Here is a 23,605-nt window from a genome sequence, read left to right as displayed (position 1 = left end):
AGTCCCAGGCATCACAGTACAGCTCCATGGCTCTCTCTCCTGACACTAGGGAGCCGTGCCACACGTACTTCTTAGACCTGCACAATTAGACACTATGAGACACCTAGGAAATAAACACAGCGTGTATCTAGCCCTCGACAGCACCAGTAGCCAAACCTAACCTCTCAGAGCTGCCCGAGTCCCAGGCATCACAGTACAGCTCCATGGCTCTCTCTCCTGACACTAGGGAGCCGTGCCACACGTACTTCTTAGACCTGCACAATTAGACACTATGAGACACCTAGGAAATAAACACAGCGTGTCTCTAGTAGGCAATACCAGCAAGGTAGTTGAAACATATAGGGTCATTCCACTCTATAATTAAATGATTCCCCTGAATCACACATACTTGTTCCTCACCGCGAGTACCCCATGTCGATCAAGTCGCCTGACGACAGACCATATTTACAGTTTATTCATTTAATTTTACGAGAAGACCAACACAACTGACAGACGGTAAAATACTTGTCGGCAAAGTGGGTTCTCAATTTTATTTGATTTAAAATTGCTGTCATATGGTTTAAGAACAATGCAATTTGTTGACCAACTGTTAGTCTCCCATCATACATATAAATAAATGTTTTTATCATCATATATATTAAAACGTGACAAGGTTTTTTTATTTCTCGATTCTGAATCAACCAGTTGACGGATTTTCATGATTTTTGTGTTGAAATAAAGATAATTTGGAGAACGAGGGAATGTCAAAGAAATAATTTTATACTGTTATAATCTAAGGCTAACCTCACAATCCAATTGATTTATTGTGGAGACCTAGGTTTCTACACCGGAGCATTATCGCCAGTCCTAGGCTAAGCTTAACTTTTTGTTTTTCATCTCTTACTTAAAATATTGTTGGTTGGATAGAAATTTTACAAATACAAACACTGAATATACATAAATATTAACAAAGACATAGTGGAGAACATAGATCATGGCCAAAATTGCAGAGAAAATATCCGAGCCATTTCAAGATAACAGCCGTTGAGATAAGAAAGAACAGATAGCTAAGAGTTATGTTTAAAAACATCCAGATATATGGGTGCTTTTCAGTAGTAAAAGGCTCTGATGGACAGGCTATGCTTGGAGGAGAGACGATACATCAACTTTTAAAATGTATTCCAGGGAAAACAACAAGTAACACGACCAGTTGGAGGACCAATCATTGAAAGACTTCTCCAGACTGGGATCCAACATTAGAAGAGGATAGGGATAGAAGAGAATGGGATGCCAAAATTCTCTTAAGGTTTCAGTGGCCACTGAGGTAAAATAAGGTACTCTAAGTGATAGTATGCAATGTAAGGTGATATGTGGCTACTGTACTTAAAACCAGTGTGTGTGAATCAACCGCCAATCTCACTTCAAAGCTTTTCAAATCAACACAATCAATGTTTTACAGTAAAATAATCAGATTAAAAATGCATATCGTGTAGGCCTATAATTGGAAGAAAGAAATGGTGGTCACGTGACATTTGTTTAAAAGATGATTTTCCCTATTAAAAGTCAGAATGTTTCTTTATGTGTGTAAACTAGCTGTTCTGAATTATATTCAGTTTTAATCGACTACTTGATTCCCGTACGTAGGATGGGCCAACAGCTAGTTTTAGTTTACTGTATGTATAATAGACCTATAAATCATATAAGATGTTTAGAATTGTTTATTCCGCTCTGACAGCACAAAACAAAGATTTGGCTGGCACAGAGTTTACCCTAATACAAGAACATTCAGTTCTAGAGACTTAATTTAAGAAGAAAAGTTTAAACTTAATTTGAGTACGATATAACTAGCCTTCATTTATAATATTAATACTGAATAGTAGACAAAGAAGTATAAATTAAAAATAGATTACAAATGACAGTGCTAGTAATTGACAGAAGACAGAAACGAAACTGCGATGAACAATTGCTTTTGGGAGTAAGAGTTGCAGGCGACTGAGTGTGCATCTAACCTAAAATTTCATGTTCATGTCCTTTCTATTTCATTTCCTGCCTGGTGTTGCCCAAGGGCCTCTAGCTACAAACTACGCGGGAAAGGACAAAAGAAACGGCAAAATCAAACACCACGTCAAGAATTTGAGGATTCACCAGATTTTGGACATGTAATTTTGCCCCCAATCAAGTCCTGCCTGGTTTAGCAGCCTTCATTTGATAACACAATAAACATTCACTAGTAACTTCCCTATCTGTTTTATTGCTATGTCCTTGTCCTATCCTGTCTAGTGTAGCCCTAGCTTAACAGCGTAAAGAAGATCAGAGTTAGTCTAACTTAAGTCCCCTTTTATCTCATTGGTAGCACTGGTGGTTGCGGCCCGCGCAACAGTGCATAAAAGCTCCCATTTGAGTCAATGTACTTATAGAATCGCTGCGGCAACCGCAGGAGCATAAAGGGGTCAACCTTTTACCTGCGTTTTTATGTCTAATAAGTATTGGAAGCTACTCACCATGAAGGGTCTGCTAAAATGTTTTTCCCACTGAAGGAGTATATCCTTGGAGGCTGTGCGAAGAAGCCTCCGTCACCAGTGAAGATACTCTTCCAGGAGTTGAACAATACATCTCCCTAAAACAAGAGTCCATGGGTTTTAAGTAAACCATACTTAACTTAACAGTGTAAACCAAATGTGGGGCTTTCAGCTAAGATTTTATCCACTGTGAGACCAACATAATTTAGTTTCTTTAACTACTTACTTTAACTTTAACTTTAACTTTAGTATGCCCAAACAATCACTAAAATAGTAAAATATGAAAATGTTTGATCACATTACGACAAAGATAATGGGTTTGTTTCAATAAAACCTACATCTGATGGGTAAAAGAATTTATAATATTTTAAACCACAACCAAAGAAATGTAAATTACTACAAACTAGGAAGACAATTTAATAATTTTAAATACATCTCAATGGAACCAATAATAATTTCTCCTCTATTTTTATATAGAAAAGAGTAAAGGACCTATTATTTGGGTACAGTTCTGTATTAAGATTAAGCCAAATTTGGTAACCGTAATGAATTGTTATTTAGTTAAGTAAAGGCAGTTAACGCAACTGCCGTGTAAAGATAAATTTTCTACTTGTGTCTCATAAAGACCATCAACAGAAGCAAGAGCTATAAGCAGAGGCAAGAGCTTTGGTGAGTGCCTTAAAAACTTGTACGAGTCTCTTAAAGGCTAATTACAATAGTTGCTTACACTACTTTACCTACGATCATTTGTTATTAATGTTTGTAAAACATCATTAGCCTATAGGCCTACTCTTTCTGCATAGTTCTATTTTGTCAGGCGATAGGTAGGCTACTGCTACCCATTCAACACTCATCCTTTACTCATCGTTTGGATCTAATTAATTCATGTCTGAAGACTGTTTTAAATTTTATTCATCACCAAGAAACACTAAACCGTTAACTTCTATTTAGTTCTATCATTACCTTAATATTGACAACAGGCAGGTCCCAATCTGTAAATCGAACGATAGAGTCCAGGTTCTGTATCCTGGATGACAGGAATGCCCGGAACGTCCCGCGCAGACCTGCACGTCTCGCCTGTCTGTAGCAGGAATAATCGGCTCCCCGCTGTCCGTTCATGCCTCCGGTGTAGGGCTCGTTGAGTGCAGCCATGCGCAGCTGTAATTATTGTCAAATGATTTAATAAAATATTTAACTAACTATTAATATTACAAGTAGAAATACTGTAGTCCGTCTTATAATAAAAATGGAAGTTGACTTGAACTACAATTAGTACTGATGTAAATTTCATATTTATGTTGAATAGGCAAATTTTTTATCAAAGCCCCACTGAAAGAACAACCAGTTGTAATGTAAAGTATAGCACTTTTTATGACATCAACCATCTAATAAAAAAAAAATTAATTTCCTTCCGTAGCGCATTTTTGAGTGCATCATTCCAGTGTGTTCACTTAGAACAACAACTGGCTACAGCATGTCCACATAGATAGGGTATCTACTTTTGCATCCTAATGCCAGATATATATTAATAATAGCTTATTCCTTCCATTAGAAATTCGATAGGGAAATTTCCTAAAAACATTAAACTGAAACAGTAAATAACTAACAATTATCAATGAACTGAAACATGGGTAGATAAATCTAGGGGTTGGGTTAGTTGAATTTGGTTTCTGGCTGTCAGCAGGCACCTTAGGCATATCTTTTGAGTAAAGTAAAACCAAGGATAAAAGGACGGTATTGTCTCGCTACCCAGTACAGTCACTCTCCCAGCAAAGAGCATGCACATTCACGGTTTTTAGTTATCAACAGTAAAGGTGGGTTAAAATCCTAAGTGCCAAAGTCGGCTGTCAAATACAGATGCTGAATTTTGAATGTCATGCGAGTCTTGTAGTGACTGCTTTTTTGGCAGGAGCGATTTTCTAGAATGATAATATTTAATTGCAGAGTGGGTTTATGCAAAATCTATTGAGTGTCCACAAATTGTCCCTTTTAGTCGTACTAATCTGGATCTAAGCCAACTGCATTCAACAAATCTCCAAAACAGTTCTATTAACTAAGAAAATGTCCATTGACAAAAAAAAAATATAGTGTTTGATTTGAGTTTGACACTGCTGAATGACTGCTCCAAGAACAGTCTCTTGTATGCAGTCCCTGCCAAATTCCACGGGTAGGAAAATGTCTGTAGCCCTTGTATGTTGGGTTGGTTAAAAAGATGTAGCTGTAAGCGTAAGCCAATTTGGCAGCTATGAAACCCCAAAGTGTTGTCATAACTAATCGTCCAACAATAAAGACTTAACCTTAAATCAAGCATACACATATTGCATTTTTTAGAGACTTTATTAGTATATTCCTTCGTAGTGTTTAGTATATTGTATATGTTTTTTTTGTTTTTTTTTCTTAGCACATTAGCATTTTCCATCACTTTTCGCAAGCGCTGCTTTTGTTCTAATGTGGACATTTCGTTAGATAGCCCAGATTAATTGATAGCCCAGATTAATTGATAGCCCAGATTGGTTAAGGCTATTCCACTTCCATCCTACCTCTAAAATTATTCTGCAACCATAACCTTTCAGTTGCCTAGTCATATGCATATTGACTAGGCAATGCTTACCACTAGGTGATAACTACTGTTATTTTCAAAGCATTAATAGTTTACTTTTAAATTATATCAGGAATTAACCAAAACAAATTTTTATTTGTTCTTTTAAGCAATTACCTTAGCATTCAATTGTTGAGAGAACCAAGATATTTAATGTAAATTTAACATTTAACAAAATACTGCACTTACCATGTGTGATTGTCCCTTAGCATGAACAGTAAAATGTTAAATTAGTATCTAACTATCACATTGTCATAGTTGGGTGTTGCTGGAATGATCCCCTATGTTCATTTAACCAAAACATTATAAGCCAAAAACAAAGGTATACTGAGCCAAATATATGCTAGGCATGAGTAGTTTCATCGTGCTATCTTTAAGCTTACACACTTATAAGGGAGGCACAGTGTACATATTGTTAGACTAAATATTAAGAGAATCAACTTACATCTCCTAAAACGATAATAACAGTTTTAACAGTCACAATAGAGCACGCCTATCCAACTGACATTCTAGGAACTAAAGCACAGTCGGCCATTATAGACAGAGATAGAAGAGCTTGGTGTTGATGAAAACAGCGCAAAAACTCAATGTTTCACTTCTAAATAACTCGCCATTTGGCATTTAGCCTACTTAGAGTACAGGTATATGGTTGAAACATTATATGAGTGAAGTCAATGAGTCTTGGACACTATGAGTTATATTTAAAAGCTTAAAAACAAATATTTTATATTTACAAAAAATATCCAAATAAAGTAAAATTAATTGTTTGCGTTTTGAAATGTGTCATGAAAAAGTTTGTCGGCTGCTACTTTTATAATTTTGGTCAGCTAAGTTAAAAATGGTGGATTTTTTACCTGAGTGACATTTTCTAAATAGTCATAACACTGGCCAATGAAGCCAAGCCATCAAAAACTCGGAAACCACGGTATAGTTCAACTATTGCAATGGAATCACTTGGCGAAACACAAGGTAATTTAATCCATTCATGGTTTGTATCTTTTGTTTTTCTACACTCGTGCCACCACTTACCACGGGTCCGTCCAACTGAGTTGGAACATTGTTTAACAAGTTGGAGGCCTCAAACGGAGGATGAGATTTCTCAGTGGTTGTAGTTGTGACGGGGGTTGGGAAATCAGCATTGACTGGAATCACCTGGCCCATCTGTCAACAAAATGGTTATTTGAACCAATGTTATGTTTTTCTTAGTACGTAGGCCTACAGTTAAAATATGACAGAAATGTTGCTGCCTAGCATCACCTGTCTTCGAATAAGTGCTGCCACAAATGGCCTTAGAATTAGAAAATGTACAAATTTGTGTTTAGATTACGATACCTTGTTGTGTGTGTATCATTTTCTAATGATCATTAGGGCCGCGCCAACAAGTTTTGTAAACTTGGCTAGGCTCTACTGCTGACTAGTGACTATCACTAAATATGTTTGAACAAGATCAGGTAAACATGTCCTCCACAATCAACTCAGTGCCCAAAGTGAGAGTTATGAAATGTATATGTGTGTAAAAGGTGTCACTGATGAAGAAGTCACAGCTTCTAATCCCCCGTGTTGCCAATATCCCGTGTTGTAGATGATGTGGGTTGACCAACGTTGCAATGTTTTGGTGGGTTTGTTGTTGTTGTTGTTGTCAGGAACTTCTGCCTGAACAATTTAAGAGATTTTCACCAGATTGGCACTCTCAGGAATTGATGCTAATAAGTAGAAATTGGCAGTCAATGAGATTTCAGAAACTGAGTGTTTAAGGTCACTTAAGTATTCATTTCTCACAGTGGGAGATTGTAAGACTGAGGATTTTTAGAGAGTCATTGCTAAAGAGTTCCACTATCAATACGTTATGAGTGCACTCACCAACACATACTGCCAACCTCTGTTGACTCTTATCAGTAGAGCTTCTTCTTCTAATATATAAGCGAGGGTCCCAACTGGACTAACGTTTGCTTTCTGAAACAGAATGTTCGCTAAAACCAACTATATCTATGGCTTTCATAACGAGCAGTAGTAAAAGGAATGGATTTTTCCATTTTCCACTAGTGGAATGTGGTTAGGTTAGGTTAGGTTTTTCTAACTCTATAGTAACCTAACTTAACCTAACCAAAGTTTAATTCGCTACTACTTATATTGCTAATAATCCATTGCTCTAAAACCTAGTGTAGTGAATTAACAGAAAAGGTCCAAAAGAATTAATAAATAGAATAATATTATGTAGTTAGTTGGATTTTGATAGATAATCCAAATCATGGCCATGCGGTTGTACAGGCCGTCCATAAGCTGACCGTCTGAGATATTGATTTCTTCTTAGTCTACACTAAGAAACCCTACTACAAAGGGTTAGAAAGGGTAAGGGAGTTAGATGCCACTATGTCACTTTGTCAAGTGGTGTTTGTGAAAGGTTATGTCAACAAGCAGCTTGATTTTCAACCCGAACATAGCCTAGCCTAAAACTTCTTGATTGTTGTAGTGTTTCCAGACCAATTATTTGACACATGAAAATGAAAATATTAAATTACCTGAACCTTTTAGTCCAAGTTTATCCAACTGGATCTCCAAGTAGGACAAACTTGGCCACCAGGTGACAAAAGGTAATTTGACCTTTTGACCAGCTAAAAGGGTTGAGTTATCAAGCGACAAGTCAAAAAAGTAAGCCAAATAATTTTAATACTCGGAATACTATTGTCATTGGGGAAAGAGTGAGTATATATTGGACAAACCAAAATCAATGATTTAACTGCAATGGAAGATGATTACAATTTTGCCGTCAATAATTGGGATACGATCGTGGGAGACAATGTTTCCGAGCGAGACCAAGAGATGTTCATGGTTTTACCGTCATCACTAAACACTTAATTTTTACCTTTATTTCATTTTCCTAATTGACATCCACTGGTACAACAATTTCCATTATTTAGTACTACCTAATTAATTACAGTATAGTGCTAGATTACCATATTTGGGAAGCTATATCGTAAGATAGATTATCAAGTTATAAATTGAATATACAGTATACAGGAATAATAGTTGCTTTTTATTGTTTCATTTTTCATTTTCCCTATAAATACTTACACGTGCCATTTCCTCAAGGTTTTTGAAGGTCACCGATCCAGTGATTGTGCCCAATGTTGGAGACGGATAGGAAGTCGGACCTTGTGTTCCTATAAGAAAGAAGAGATAAATTATACAACTAGGCCCTATGCAATCTTTATATGGTTAGCTGACTGTTTTAATTCTGCTTCCGGTATGAGGAAACAAAACAGGATAATACAGTAAAACATCAATTAATCGACTTGAAAGCATCAAGGTGGTTTTGGATATCCTATATTATTGGTTAATCAATATTTGGCATTTTAAGGCTATTTGGATTAAAAAAGATTGGCAGTGGTCATTTTGTTTACGTAATTTAGATAACTTTGATCTTCAATTCTATCAATCTTAAATAAAAATCTACTTCATAAAATGGTCATTTATGCCTTCTGAATGTCAAATCTAGGTCCTCTGATGATGACAGCCACATTGAAAGAGTGGGCCGACATTGTGGATGCGTAGCAGCTATCTATCTTTGAGGCAAACTACTATTCAACTTAAGATGCATAGCTGCTAGGCATCCACAACTCTGGCCTCTAATCTCACTCACATTTCAATGACACGGGCATCACTCTAAGATCTAGATTTGACAATCTGCATACAAGGGTGAACTAAGATCTAGATTATGTCTTCTGAACTGTCGTCGTCTGCTCCATTACATCCTGTTGTCGAGGACAGACCAACTATAATAATAAAACCCAACCAAAATTAATTTATTTTTAATTTTCTTATTATTTACACTTTGTTTTTTATTGATTATTTGAAATTTTGTAATTCTTGCTAGTTTTCAGACCCACAACCCAAAGAAACGGGAGTGCACTATCAGGATGAACCCTAACAACAATTGTAAATGTTAAATATGTTATGTAATAATGAGAGCTATTTATAATTTTTACTTTTACGTTTCTCACCGGTGGAATCCCCAAAACTTCTTCCTGATTCTCCTGGTTCTCCTTTCTCTCCTTGAACTGAGACTCCCGGCATCCCCTGAAAAAGACTTAGTTAGTGTCAGAAATGTACAACAAACACAGCCAATACCTCAAAAAAATTACCTTTAACTTCTTAAGTTCAGTTCATACACTTTAACTCATTGACATGGAAATAGTTTATTGGTTTATTTATCAATATATTTTTAATGGATATTTGGTTCCCTGCCTGTTATGGCATATGCATTACAACAAGATATTTAACCCCACATTTAATTAAACCAAAATAAAAGCAACAATTTGTTGTAATTAAAGTGGTTTAAATACCTGTAATGTCGACGATCCAAATGGTTGTGTAACAACTAGTTTCGGCTCATAATTGAGCCATCTTCAGGTTTTTCAAGGACATTATCACTTCTTCCGAAGGTCGTCAAAGTTCACAAATAATTTACACAGGTGCATAAAATATTTCATAGAGTGTGACAGTTTGTTGATTTCCTATTTTATTTTTTGTTAATGAGATAGGTTATGAAAAATTCTAAAGCTTACGCTATTAGTTTGACTTCCGGATAAAAATATGTCGTATTCAACATAAATCGGTAATTTACATTAGTGGCTCTTTTAGTGGCTCAATTCACCGACACACTTTTATCCTAAAACTGATGAAATCTCTGCAGCTTTAACATGGGGATGGAACATCTAGCTCTATCAATGGACACATATAATGATACTAATCTATAGTGACAGGCAACAAAAACAAAACAAAAAATGAAAATACGGTTAAATACTCACAGGAGGGCCTGGAGGGCCGGGTGGTCCGGGTATGGGTACGTAGTGTGACCCGGGACCCAGTGCTGGACCCGGAGGACCCGGGGGACCAGCTGCTCCGTCTCTCCCAGGCTCTCCTTTGTCTCCCTTCAGCTATAAAAGTGAAAGTGACTTCATGAAGGCACCACCAACAGTTTTGAAATCAATGTTGTCAATGGAAAAATTAAACACTAGTGTTGTACTGTGTGTTTTTAGGGCCTACTAACCCTAGACTTAAAAAATTTAAACTTTACCACACAATATTAACATTGCTGCACAAAAAAAATACTTCCACCCTCCGATGCAGCAAACCTGCAGACTAAGCAAATTTTTATTTGTCTTATTGGATTTTTACTTAAAATTTTCCATTAACAAGACATAGCCTATTTATTTCCTGTTTAAATGACACTAGCTGTTACCCACAGGCTTCACCCCGTTTGACATCACTTCATAATTATTATTAAAACTATTGATTGGTTAAGTTAAGCTGAAATAAACAAAACAGAATATAGTACCGTAATGCAAACAAATAATCATACCTGATTTTAGAAAGGTAATAAATTGAAATAATAATTGAATGTTATACATAACAAGTAGGTCTTGAGAAAAACCCTTGTTACAACAGTTTTATATAAGGTTACCATTCAAATTGTTACAATTGTAAAAATGTAAATAATTTTACTTAAATACAACAGAACAAAATAAAGCAAATTCTACTGAAAAGTTAACTTACTTTCAATTCTATCGTTCTAAAAAAGTAAAGTTTTCTTTGGTGTTTCTTTTTCTTCGCTTTCACTGCCTAGATAACTCCTATACTTAAAATACCTTTCTCTGCAATAATCATCTATATCATCAGGAATATTCTCTGAATCTGAATCTACACTCAATTCAGAGGAAAATGGATCAGTTTTAGGTATTGTTTTGCTTCTTTTCTTTTTGTTGTATGATTTAGTACGCCTCGAACAGTTTTTTGAAAAGTGACCACTACCCCCACATTTATAGCAAACTCTGCTTTCTTCTGTTTTCTCAGTTCTACATTGTCTATAAGAATGACCTGCTTTGTTGCAATTGTAACAACGATCCTCTTCAACAATTTCATAGGCCAACTCCTCTTCTGGAATCATCATAAGCTTGGTGTTTTAAACAAAAATATTTGTTACAACTTGTTGTTTTATTTATGTTTGGTATTGACATATGTAGAGTAAACTCAAAGGGGTACAAACACAAGGAATTGTATGAAAATAAATTGGTCACCTTGAGGAATAAATTAAACACATTTAAATGTCAATCAAAGTAAAAACAAAAAAAAAACTAATGTGGTACGGTACTGTAATTAAGCGGATTCTTATCATAACTGTTAAATTTATAAATATTTAGTTAGGAAATCCATCATTACTAATCTAAATTATAAAGATATCTTATCATTTGAAAACTACTTAATGATAAGTAAGCTTGTATTTTTTGGCAGTGATATAAGTCTATGTATTGGATGATAAGTCGTTGTACAATTTTATCCATGTAAAAAATATGACACATAAATTAACGCTGTTAACACATTTACTGCGTGCGACGAGTATACTCGTCAAAGTGCCATTTACAAACTTAACTATTGTTCAATTGTGAGTTTAGTCACTGCCTTTTTATGGTGTACAGTAGACTCCCTCTTATCCGGACACCTTTTAACCGGACTACACTCAACGGAAATGACATCTCTTTAACCGGACAATTTTTATCAGCACATTGGTTTAACCGGACTAGATCTGCCTGACACTGACATAACATAAATATTTGTTTGATAGTCTTAAACTTGAATAGGGGCAGATTTTTTTTTATAAACAACTAACTTTAAAATAAATTAAACCCCTAACACCAACATAAACATGAATATTAGATTAATTAGAAAATTGAGTAGTCAATATTTCTTTGTGTTATGGAATATTGATATGAAACTGAATTGTACCTATGTCGTTTGAAATATAGTATTTAAGATGCCTTTTGAGGTTCAGAATACAGTTTACTTGTTTTACAGTAGAGTCCCGCAAACTCAGCGTAATCTGGACTGAAAGGGTTCCGAATTTGTGAAATGTCGGGTTATCGAGAACTAGGGTTAAAAATAAGAACAATACAATTTTTAAGCTTTTTAACCGCCTTTTTTATTTAAATATTAAAAGTCAGTATTAAGTCATCAGATATAGTAAAACAACTCCTTGGTATGAGTTGCAAATTATTTAACTTGAGCTGGCTGGAGTCCATGTTTAACTCCGAAAAAAAAATCACTAATTTTCTGAGCCAGGTGATGGCCGAGTTATCCAGACTGCCGGGTTAACGAGTGTCGAGTTTGCAGGACTCTACTGTATTACTGTTGATGGTGATATGTCTGCAGTATTGCTACGAGCTTGTGTGGAAACAGCGTTACTAACAATAATAATGACAAAAAATGTCACCAGTTTCAAAAAAAAAAAACTGCCAAAATCTTCAATTCCCAAACTTTTGTAACTCGAAACTCGGTGATAGAATCTCGAAACCGAAACTTTTCCAAAGTGTTGATGGTTTTGAGATTTCAGATTCGGTTCTGACACAACACTACTGGATACTATTTAAGTTTATGATAAGGGTAAATTTTATCAGTCATAAATTAAACTACTACTTACAGTCACCGAGTTTCCATAGACATCAAGCAGTTGTCCAGGTTCTCCCTTCTCTCCCTTACATCCGGGATGAATCTCTCCAGGCACTCCAGGTCTTCCGGGAAGTCCCTGTGATAGATTCAATAAAATACAGTAAACAATAGTTCAATAACTAATTTCAGTTAGGCCTATTGATAAGTTAGAAACTGGAAAAACAGACAAACAATGGTTAACAGATGATTAGCAATAGGCTTTGTTCAACACACCTCTATTGCAGGGCATTGAGGTTCATGACACCCGCCAGTGGCACACGGCTCAACACGGCTCTATTGCATAGTGCTGGGGCTCAACTTGCCAACCAGTAGCACACGGCTCAACACAGCTCTATTGCAGGGTACTGGGGCTCAACTTGACAACCAGCGGCACCGGGCTCATAACGCTCAGGTGGTGCCCACAAGCGGGGTGAGACGCAAAGGCCCAACTGGAGTCTCTCGAGGGTGCGCGTTAAGTAGCAGTGCAGGCTGCTTTGAGGGTGGAGCGAAGTACCCAATACCAGCCCTCGAAGACTAAATGTTTCGAAGAAGTGAAAACCGGCCAAGATGAAGTAAATAGGTAACTTGACCTTTGTCTCAGATTTGATTTCGCACGCTTGGCTGCGACGAGAGTTTTATGGAAATCTAAACTAACGGTCAACCCTCGTTTCATAAAGTTGGGTCCGCACCATCTCTGATTGAACAAATCCAACAAAATGATTATTAAAACAGTAAGAATGAATTTTTGTTACCACTTCATGGAAATGATTACATTTAGCTGTAAACTTAACCAAAAATTGCTCATTTACTAAGTGTCATTCGGTCAATTCAGTTCCACTTGTGTTTGCAAAAAGTACTAACATCCGGTAACTTAATGCATTTGGCGAATGATTGGTTGAAAAAAAACACAGCCTGAATGAAAGTTTATGGTGGTGTATTTAATCGTAAAACCGTGTCATCACTAATAGGCTCAGTGGCAACAATGTAGAAACAACATGGTTGATGCCAAAAAGTACCATCAAGACCTCTCATGAAACCAACTGCAAAAGCCTATGTAAAAAGGTAAACTTTATATAGGTACAACTAAAAGATTTATCTGTGTGTTATGATAAGTTAATTATGGTGGTTAAAAAATGTTGTGTATATTACAAGAACAAACAGTCATTGCTGCTCTCGAAATGTAGGCCTATGACTATCTACAGTTATCGATTGACTTGGCGCTTTTAATACACAAATAGTTATTATAATTCTAGCTCAAATTCTGTTAAGTAATTGATTAGCAAGTAATAGGTTTACAGAAAAATGTTTTACTTACCTCACAATCCTAAAAAGGATGCAGAAAAAAAATTCAAGTCAATAAGGGTACCCTATAGAAAGGCTAAGAAAAGTAGCTTAACAATGACACAGAGAAGTAAGATACAGACGATGCGTTCAATTGTCCACCATAGTGGTGTCTAGCATGAGTTACTGGTGTCTAGAGCAAATTATATTCAACAATGCTATGTGGCCATCCCTGTTCAGGCTCTTCATTGTTTGTTACAAGTACACTTCCACCCCAACATAGGCCTACCAGAGCTAAAAGCCTACGATTGTCCCATAATCTTGTATCTTCAGTATCTTTCTTCTCTGTGATTACGAAAGATAACTGCGGCTAGAGCATAGCACTGGTAATAGGGATGAGCATCGATAGTTGATGTTTTTTTCTACCAATGTTCGATGGCAGGACATTGATGTTTTAGGCTAACTATGGAAATATCAGCTTTTTCTGTAGGATAACAAATTTGTTATTTAATGAAAATTTGAATTTTGGTCTTAGAAAGTAAATTTTTCTTCAGTCTATTGAAATGGTGATGAAATATTGAATCTAAAAATATTGCGAACAGGACTAGACTTAGTCAATAGAAGAGTGAGATAAAATATCTACATTTACATTTTAAAGGGTCTTGTTCTTAATGCCGCCAGAAATCATTTATATGTAATAAATTTCAGCAGCAGTTTAGCATAGGCAATACCAGTAATTCGCTTTGCAAATGTGAAAGAAAAACTACAGATCTAAATGTCTATCTAATACCTAGGTTAGGTTTGAATAGAGTGGGCTTATTGTCTGAGAAGTCACATTCATGTGACTCAATGTTGAGAAAAGGGCCAGTGGCCTCGAAATATTCAGTGTTTCTTTTGTGTTTTCTTCTGAGTTACTGTAGAGAAGTGGGATGCCTACATTTCTAAAGGTAAACCTGATTATTCTATCCTTTGTCTCCTTAATACCTAGGTTAATTATTCTAGCTGAGGCAAAGAGCAGAGGAAAAACTGTAAATGAAAAAAAACATCGATTATCAATGTGTTTGCCTTGAAAACATTGATGTTTTTGTCCTGAAAACACCGATGTTTTCCCGACGATGTTATTGGTACATTGTTGGTTAATAGGCCTACCGATGTTACTATCGATAAATTCAATTCAATTATCAATTATTTAAGATGGGGACACCACTATGTGCGTCTTTTAACCCAAATATGAGTGTAGAAAGATGGCGCAATCTTGTAGTCTTGTTAGTGACCAAGGTCAACAGGTTCCTTAGAAACAGCTGTTAATTAAACTTCCATCGGGCGCATCACAGAAGTTACCTCCGGGTCACCATATTTTTCATTATAAAAACCAAAGTTTGCGTTCGGCAGGTCTATCGCCTGACGTACCTCACAAACCTCTTTTGGGGAATCGGTTTCGGCTACTCTTACCCCTTTCCCAGTTCTCAGTTGACGTTGGGGAGTGTTTGCTTCACTACTGGATGTAGCTTCCGTGAGCGACCTGTGATGTAACGGGTTGTTCGGGGACTTTTTTCTCGGGAAAAAGAACTTTGACAAAATGAGTAGTCCTTCTACTTCTAACAAATGATTTTTTTTCATAAGACCATAGGTGTTTTTATGTCATAAACCATTGCAATTTTTTTCTAACTTTACACGATAGTAGGCCTACTGTATATGTACAAAAATTAAGTATTTTTTATCCACAAAACTTATTTAACGTACTTTTATTATTTATTATAACATTTTCTATTTTATATATAAAACTTAAGTAGGCCTAATAGGCCTTGTGTAATAACTCATAAAAATGTTTTTCTTACAGTTTTGTTGATATCAAAATGTTTTTTTACTCATCATTATATAGGCCTAATTCTTGTATTCCCGGAGGTAACTTCCGTGAGCATCCTCTGGTGTTTGAAAATCAATGCGCCCGACAGAAGGTTAATAGCCCGATACAGCTTATGGCAACTAAGGGACCTATAGTGTATAGTGGAATCCGAACCACATTTTTCCTTGTAATTAACGAATTGGTCTAATTATCAGGATAGTACTGCCGATAGTCGTAGTACTCACTAGTGCGGACGTTAATCAACACCAGGGAGCATCGCATCCACAGTGCATGCCTATAAATATCCACAATTTGTGACCTCCGAGTAGCTGGATTACAGGACAACGCCACTGTTCCAGTCGGTTTTCCTATATTTTCCTATCGATGCTCATCCCAATTGAATGGTGATTTTAGTCTCATAACATACTAATGTTCTTACCATAAATCCAGGAAGACCCATCTCGCCCTTAGGTCCCGGTTTTCCAGGGGCTCCCGCCAGTCCTGGGGGTCCAGGCCGGCCTCTTCTTCCTCGTTTGCCCGGGTCCCCCTTGTCTCCCTTGATGGGAGCAAATGTTCCTGGTGCCAACAGACCTGGAGGTCCTCTCTCTCCGGGTTCCCCTTTCAGACCAGGAGGTCCTGAGGGTCCGGGACTTCCTTCCTCTCCCATATCTCCCTTCTCCCCTGCTACTCCCTGGAACAAGCAGTTGAGAAACTCAGTCAGTAAAGAAAGTATTGTTTAAACACAATGTTTATAGAGCCTTGATAGTTTGACACTCCATAAGTAGTTCAACATGGGCAGAGATAACGTGACATGTCGGCAGCTGACAACAATGGGTTTCCGAGGTCAGTAACTAGAACCTTCTTATTGTTTTCATGCATGTTAACATAAATTACTTAAATCATCCCATCAATGTAAATGTTTTTCTAACATCCAAAGTCAAAGTGGAAAACAGTTGAAGTTGAATATTACAACAGTAAAAAGCCAAATAATGCACAGTAGAGATGTAAGTTGATGAGTTTGTTTATTTTTGTCAAGTTTCACACTATTTGTCAAATTTATTGGTTTTAGGCCTATTTCTTGTTTTAAATACGCCCTGTAGGCTATATAAATGTTCTTAATGTTTATTTCCTTAACTTAGTTCAATATGTCAATAGGCCTAGTTTGACTCTCTCTTACTCCTAGGCTAGGCTAAGTTAAGTTTATATACACTTTTTATTTTTATAATCACAATTGTATCTTAGCCTACAGTCCTTTATTGGCTTTATAGATCATTCAGCAAATACGACACTAGTTAATAAAACGTAAGTTAGTTTCTATCAAGTGAATTTCAACCGAATAATAATATAGGACTAGGGATGGATTAATTTTACACTGTAGGCCTGATTTCAACCCTTTAAGTCAACTATTCTATTTTATATTATACATAGGTACAGGTACCCATTGTTTGTGAAGATGAAAGAATCAACACACTTTTCAGTTGGTTTGTTAGAGTAATGTGTCAGATTAAAGCTAGAAATGTTCCCTCATTGAGTCATTCTGTCTGACAATAGTCAAATTTCGAAAAGAACAATGAATGGTAAAGTAAAACAGAAAAATTCCTTTTTCCACTACTGTATTCCATTCTTACTAATTCACTCACATTGCAACACAATTAATAATAATAATTTAGCCTGCCTAATTAAATATTGTTTGTTTATTCTACAATCTACATAATAGTTTTTTTTTTTACAACAAGCTGCGGTAGCAGACGACGCCCGACTCATGGTGAGACAAAGAATTAAAATCGCGACTAGAATCGTTCAGGCATTGATTATAGCCTATCTCATATCTAGACACTAGTTGGAACCAGTATATTAGTATTCTGGTACTATAACAAAAATAATACCAATCATTGTATCTCATTGACAACAAAGAAAATTAATTCAAGAAACGCCAGTATTCTGTTATAAAACAAATCCATACTGGGACTGTGATAAACAAATATAAACACAATTATGAAAGTTAAACTATAACAAACAATAACCATAAAAAAGAACTGCATGAATGTTATAACATTTAAATTACCACATATGTATCATAAAATGATATATTAATAAGTTAAGTGTTTTAAATATTCCAGTTTGGGATATTAAAGTGTTTAGTTTAACCAACCTGAGAACCTGGTGTTCCAGGAATGCCTGAGGGTCCCACGGGTCCTTGGTCTCCCTTGTCACCTTTGGCTCCCTTTTCTCCCTTGTCCCCCTTAGTTCCTGAGTCTCCCTTCTGACCAGCACCTGTCAGAAGAGACCATGCAGGGATAATGTAACATCTCAACAAGTGAATAGAATACACCTAAAACCAAGTACCCATTTGTTAAATGTCTCAATATCCAGTATATGGCTTGTTCCAAAGATATACCTTCTGTCTAACGTGAAACCTCACCCACCATCTTGATATATTAGTGTCTAGAATATTTGATTAAGGATTGTTTTCGATATGGCTATACTACTAACAAGATACGAGACAGGTTTTAGACGCAGGCTTTTGTACCTTGCTCAGGTTGCGCTCTCACTTTCCATAATACCGGTACCTGCAAACTTGCATCTTGTCTGTCGCCTCTCGTGTACAAACAAGGATATACAGTACTACTGTATATCAGTTTTATTTCTATTAAATTTAAAAAGTGTAATGATTATTTTCAATAGTTTAAAAAATTAAAAAGGATCAACAATTTTTATTTTGTATAAAATGTTTGATACTTTTATTTTTTTTTAATTATTTACTTTTCCACTTATCTTATCTTACCGTGGCTAGTTTAGGTGACATACGCAAGGATCTTTTATATCAGTTTTATTTCTATTAATTATTTGACAAAGTGTGGAATGACATAATTTTCAATAAATAAACAACCATACCCATAGCAGTTGTCGCCACTTTTCCATCTCCAGGCTGTATTATACCAGGAGGGCCTGGGGGTCCAGCAGGACCTAAGTCACCTGCAACATTTCCATTAATTTTTATATTTTTCAGGTTTCTTACAATTTTTACTTTCTCCCCCAATACAAAGCAAATGTAAAAGTATGTGGATACGTTTATTCATGGTATCACTAGTGGTTTCTTCATCAACTTATTGAAATGTATGTTTAATTATGATTTGTCCTTACACAACCATAAAAAACTGTTAAAAATCGCACAAAAACTATTACAACGATTTTAATAAAGATATGGCATGTTTATAGCCCTTTTAATTCCCAACAAAACATACAACCCTTATTATTGCTGTAGGAATTACTGGTCAAAAGTTATTGTAATTTATATGATTTTCCCATAAAAAACACACATAAAAAAACAAATGAATCGGATAAAAAAAATACTCTCAGACCAGACCGATTTAAATTAAAAAATTAGTATCTTATGGTACATATGATTTTAAATGAAATGGTACAGCCCCAATTGATGTACAAATTACTGTTTAGAAGTTATTGCAACTTTAGTATAGTAAGTAATCTTCCCCATAAAATATCAATGTTATCCCACCATCCAAAGGTTGTTGACAGGTTATGGTAGAAAGAATGTGTCAGATTGCTGATACAGTTTATTGTTTTTAATATTTATTTTATTGTATGATGCAGCCATCAGGCTTATGTTCAGTTTAATATGCTATTTAATAAATTTCTTTGTTGACTTTGGTTAAAAATAAAATATACACAATGATTTATTGATTCTTAATTATATGCTGTGACTGTTGATTGTTCAATAAATCAGTAATGACTAAAATAATTTTTACAATTAAAATTTTTTGCTATATGACCATAAACCAAAAGAATCTCCATTTAGATTGCAGTATCCTAAGAAGTAGAGTATTAATTAGTCCATCTGCATTGTAAATGGAGGACCTGACGAGTGAATTAATAGTTTGGGAGACAAGTCCAATCGCAAGAACAGCTGTGTCTAGAGGGATGAAGCTCCCTAGTAGGGGGTAGACACAACAATAGCAATTTGACTTGTACAGTAGGCCTATGTAAAAACAACAATGCCTGTGATTAATCCTTTTTAGGGGAAAATTGTAAGTACTACTCTAAGAGCAAGCGTTGCTCAACCCATGCAAAATTATAGATACACTGTTTGTAGTCTACAGAAAGTCATATTTACATCATAATATTTGCATCACAATTGTGATGCATATTTGGATAATATTATATAGATAAAAGATGTAAATTTGAAGGTAAAAGAGCACTGCATTTTATAAAAAATAATGCAGTCGCTAAAATATTAATTTTTATTTGACCTGTATGGTAGATCATAATTACATAATAAGATTTGAATCACAATTTGTGATGCATATTTGGATAATATTATTATAGATAACAGATGTAAATTTGAAGTTAAAAGAGCACTGCATTTTATGAAAAAATAATGTAGACGCTAAATAATTAATCTATATTTGACCTGTGTGGTAGAAACAGTATTATTATAATTAAAATTAAATCAAATTTCGGTAATATTCAAAATTTCAAATAATGTTGTTATATTGAAGTCAAATGGTGGTAGTTCAATGTCTAAATCATCGCCTTCCCCAAACCTCTTTCACATGTTATTTAGTTATGGTTATTTTGTTTTCATTACCATGGTTATTTACGACAAATAGGCTACCTACCTAGTTTCAAATATCAAATATAACCAAATTTAATTTGCCTATATTTTAAAAATGAGCAAAGAACTTTTTTTTTGGAAGCGGGTCTAATTTGCAAATTTGTCAATCGGTAGTCAGATGCAAATAGTTTTACTCAGGTAATACTTGATGTATTGTATTTGTTCAATGATATACATAACAATTTTCTTTAGTATAACAAAGGTATAACTAAACTATATAAACAGCTGGTCTTAGTAATGACGATACTAGGCTGCAAAACCCATTGCACATCAATCTCCCTCTCTCTTCTTTGAGTAAAAATTAATAATTTGTTTTTATTTTTCAGTGACTTACCTTTCTCTCCTTTTCCCCCAGGTCTCCCGTTTTCCCCTGACACTCCTGGAAGTCCATCTTTCCCATTTTTCCCAGGTTCTCCCTTCTGCCCTCTAGTGCCTTGGGACCCTGCATGTCCCTGAAACAAGTTTTGATGATTATTTATTGTTAAAAAGAATATAAAAAAGGTCTATGTATAGTTAAATAAAATCCAAAGCTTTAATTTTAAACCCCAAGCTATTTTCCAAGTATATATAATAACATGATGGTATACATGAAATTATTTCATTAGCAAAGCCATCCTATCAAAACAATGGGACATCTCAATTCTGCCTAATGCCTCTTGATAAGGTGAGTTTAGGCTGGAGGGTTTGTTATCTAACACAACAGATCCAGTTGCAGTGTTTTCCTTATGTTTGATTATCACTTAATCTGTGAGAATATACCACTTAACAATGTTTATGAGAATAGATATGAAAATAAATTTATGGGAATTTCCCAAATTTCCCCTCGAACTGTACATTTTTCAATCATGATAATATACCATGGGGGCCTTATAGTTAAATTGCGATAAATCGTTGGCCCATTTCAGCTGATCAAAACAACAGTTACAACATCAGTACCCAAGTCTGAAGTCACTTATCTCAATATAGGTTCAAAAATATAAATTATAGACTAGAATTCAATGGTTTTTTGTCAACATCTTTTTCAGCTTGTATTTTGTAAAGTAATTTTTCGTATAGGCTGCCAAAGTAAATTTATAAAATAAGTATTCAACTACAACAATACAGCAATTCGACGTTAGGGAGCTTACCACTAAAAGTGTGAATATTGTTTTATACTCAAAAAACAAATATAGTGATTTTAAAGACGTAAAAACATCTTCCTAGAAAATCTAATTTTTAACATCTGCAGTTTTTATAAAAAAGTTAGTTTAATTTGAACTTTAAATATAGACGTATGAATATGGCTCTATTTAATAGGTTATTATTTCCTGTAGACAGAACTGAATAAATTATTTAGTTTGTCCTAATTAATTTCAATACTCAGAAAAGAAGCATGAAAGGCTTAGCATGTATGCCTACTTAGTAAGGAACGATTATTATTCTTACCTTGTCACCTTTGTTGCCCTTGGCACCTGCAGGTCCTCGGTCCCCTTTGCTTCCTGGGAGTCCCCTCTCTCCAGGGACACCTGGGACTCCATCTATCCCTGGTTCTCCCTTAGGTCCAGGACTGCCTGGTCTGCCTGAGTCTAGGCCGGCTCCTGTGATCACCTCCTGTTTATAAATCAGAAAGGTTTTTCAAAATACTTACCGACAAAGCACATTGAAAAGTGATGAACTGATATATTTTTATGTATATTTTAATTTATAATAATTGTAGTTGATTGAATTAAAATAAAGAAAGAAGAAAAATGTTGCAAAATGGTTTTGAATTAGTAAGAACCATGCCTATGTCTTGATTTAACATCAAGGCACTTTAAGTCTGGAAAAAATACAATAAACAGGAAAAGCGAAATATATAGTGGGACATGTTAATTTTAAAATATTACATTGGATAATGCAAGTAAAATTATCTATCAGTTGTGAAATATTTGCACCCATTTATATGTTAATAAGCAATGACGTTGACCATATAGATGTTTTTACTTTCTACCCTTATCTTTACATCCCTAGTAGCACAAATATGTATTTTATAAATATTTTATATATTTAAAGTTGTATTTGATAGAACCTTGAATAAAATATATAAATAATATATCTTTAATAACAGTTTGATATATTCAAATATATATTTAAAATATTACCAAAAAGCAATGCAAAATATAAATTAAATATAAGTTTTGAATATATACAATAGATTCATAATATATATTGATCAAATAATTATAGAATCTATAATATAAATGTTTTATATGTATATTTTTCCTATTAAATATTTAAAAAAATTATGTGTTAAGAATATTTTAAATATATATATAAAATATTTTTGAAACTATATTATATATTTAAAGTATTTATAAATATATTTTGAAACACGTCATTTATTTTTATTAATAAAATAATAATATATTTTTAGAATATAGGCTATAGCCTATAATCTATACTTATAATCTTTTATAATTAGCAAATAAATAATTTGCATGTTTTTGTTTTTATAGTGTCTATCAATTTATACATGCATTTTTTATATGATAATTGCTATTGTGAAAGCGTTAAAATTAAGTTAATAATAATACGTACTCTGAATGGTGTCACTCTATCATGCACGTAAAGAAAAAATTACGCATATGGTAAGAGGCAGTATACATGTTCGGCAGCTACATTTGGGTCAAACGAAAAAAAGTGTTGATGGGTTTTATTTTTTAAATTGCAATATGTGACAATGAATGTGATCATAGAAATCTCTAATGATTGGCTAGAAAAGGGTGCTAGCGACTGGTGACCGTTTAAGAAACGAATTACGGAAAAACAGATTAACAGAATCATATTATACTGTAGTATCAAAAAATTTTCAAGTATTGCAACCATTGCAACTGACGGCCGCTCTTTCACCATTTGAAAACCAATGGTAACATAAAAAGTAATTAAATAACCGGTAAAAAGTAACAGTCACAAGTAGCTCAGAGGTAAGGTAAGAGGCTCGTAAGTCGAAGGACCCAGGTTCGAGACCCACCCGGGCTAAAAAGATTTTATCCAGTAATTTTTTCAAAATTTGTTTTTATGAACTATTTAATCAATTTACTCAACTGATAATTGTGTTTTACATACTAAATCTTCATTATTTTATGTTTTTATGTTTAGGCCTCATGGGATGTTTGGAAGGGATATTAAATACATTTTTTATTTAAATATTATTCACTAAAATATATTATTGGAACATATTTTTTTAATATTTAATAGTTTCAAAAACATATTTTATATATATAATATATTTTAAATATTATATAAAA

The 23,605-nt window shown here is 34.6% G+C and overlaps 1 protein-coding gene across 3 annotated transcripts in view; it reads right to left on the bottom strand.

Annotated features, from left to right (window-relative positions):
• LOC129002299 (collagen alpha-1(XVIII) chain-like) overlaps window positions 1-23,605 on the bottom strand; it is a 392,307-nt gene that overhangs the window by 5,059 nt on the left and 363,643 nt on the right. For 2 of the 3 annotated variants that reach the window (XM_054429990.1, XM_054429991.1), the window contains 14 exons: window positions 21,765-21,929; window positions 20,674-20,791; window positions 18,602-18,682; window positions 17,859-17,980; window positions 16,146-16,397; window positions 12,572-12,676; window positions 9,906-10,034; window positions 9,099-9,174; window positions 8,170-8,258; window positions 6,958-7,050; window positions 6,127-6,258; window positions 3,462-3,656; window positions 2,481-2,596; window positions 40-254 (listed from right to left, as the gene is read on the bottom strand). In XM_054429990.1, coding sequence (XP_054285965.1) covers window positions 128-254; window positions 2,481-2,596; window positions 3,462-3,656; window positions 6,127-6,258; window positions 6,958-7,050; window positions 8,170-8,258; window positions 9,099-9,174; window positions 9,906-10,034; window positions 12,572-12,676; window positions 16,146-16,397; window positions 17,859-17,980; window positions 18,602-18,682; window positions 20,674-20,791; window positions 21,765-21,929 — 1,800 coding nt within the window. In that variant the 3' untranslated portion in view covers window positions 40-127. Of the gene's footprint in view, window positions 1-39; window positions 255-2,480; window positions 2,597-3,461; window positions 3,657-6,126; window positions 6,259-6,957; window positions 7,051-8,169; window positions 8,259-9,098; window positions 9,175-9,905; window positions 10,035-12,571; window positions 12,677-16,145; window positions 16,398-17,858; window positions 17,981-18,601; window positions 18,683-20,673; window positions 20,792-21,764; window positions 21,930-23,605 lie in introns of those variants that run through there. The other variant, XM_054429992.1, reaches the window with a different exon arrangement.

The sequence above is a fragment of the Macrosteles quadrilineatus genome, unplaced genomic scaffold (genome assembly GCF_028750875.1).
Source record: "Macrosteles quadrilineatus isolate MER2022 unplaced genomic scaffold, UCM_ALF_1.0 Scaffold_9__3_contigs__length_116548681, whole genome shotgun sequence".
NCBI classification, from domain to species: domain Eukaryota; kingdom Metazoa; phylum Arthropoda; class Insecta; order Hemiptera; family Cicadellidae; genus Macrosteles; species Macrosteles quadrilineatus.
Note: the sequence above shows the minus strand (reverse complement) of the source record. Positions and strands in the feature narration are given on the sequence as shown.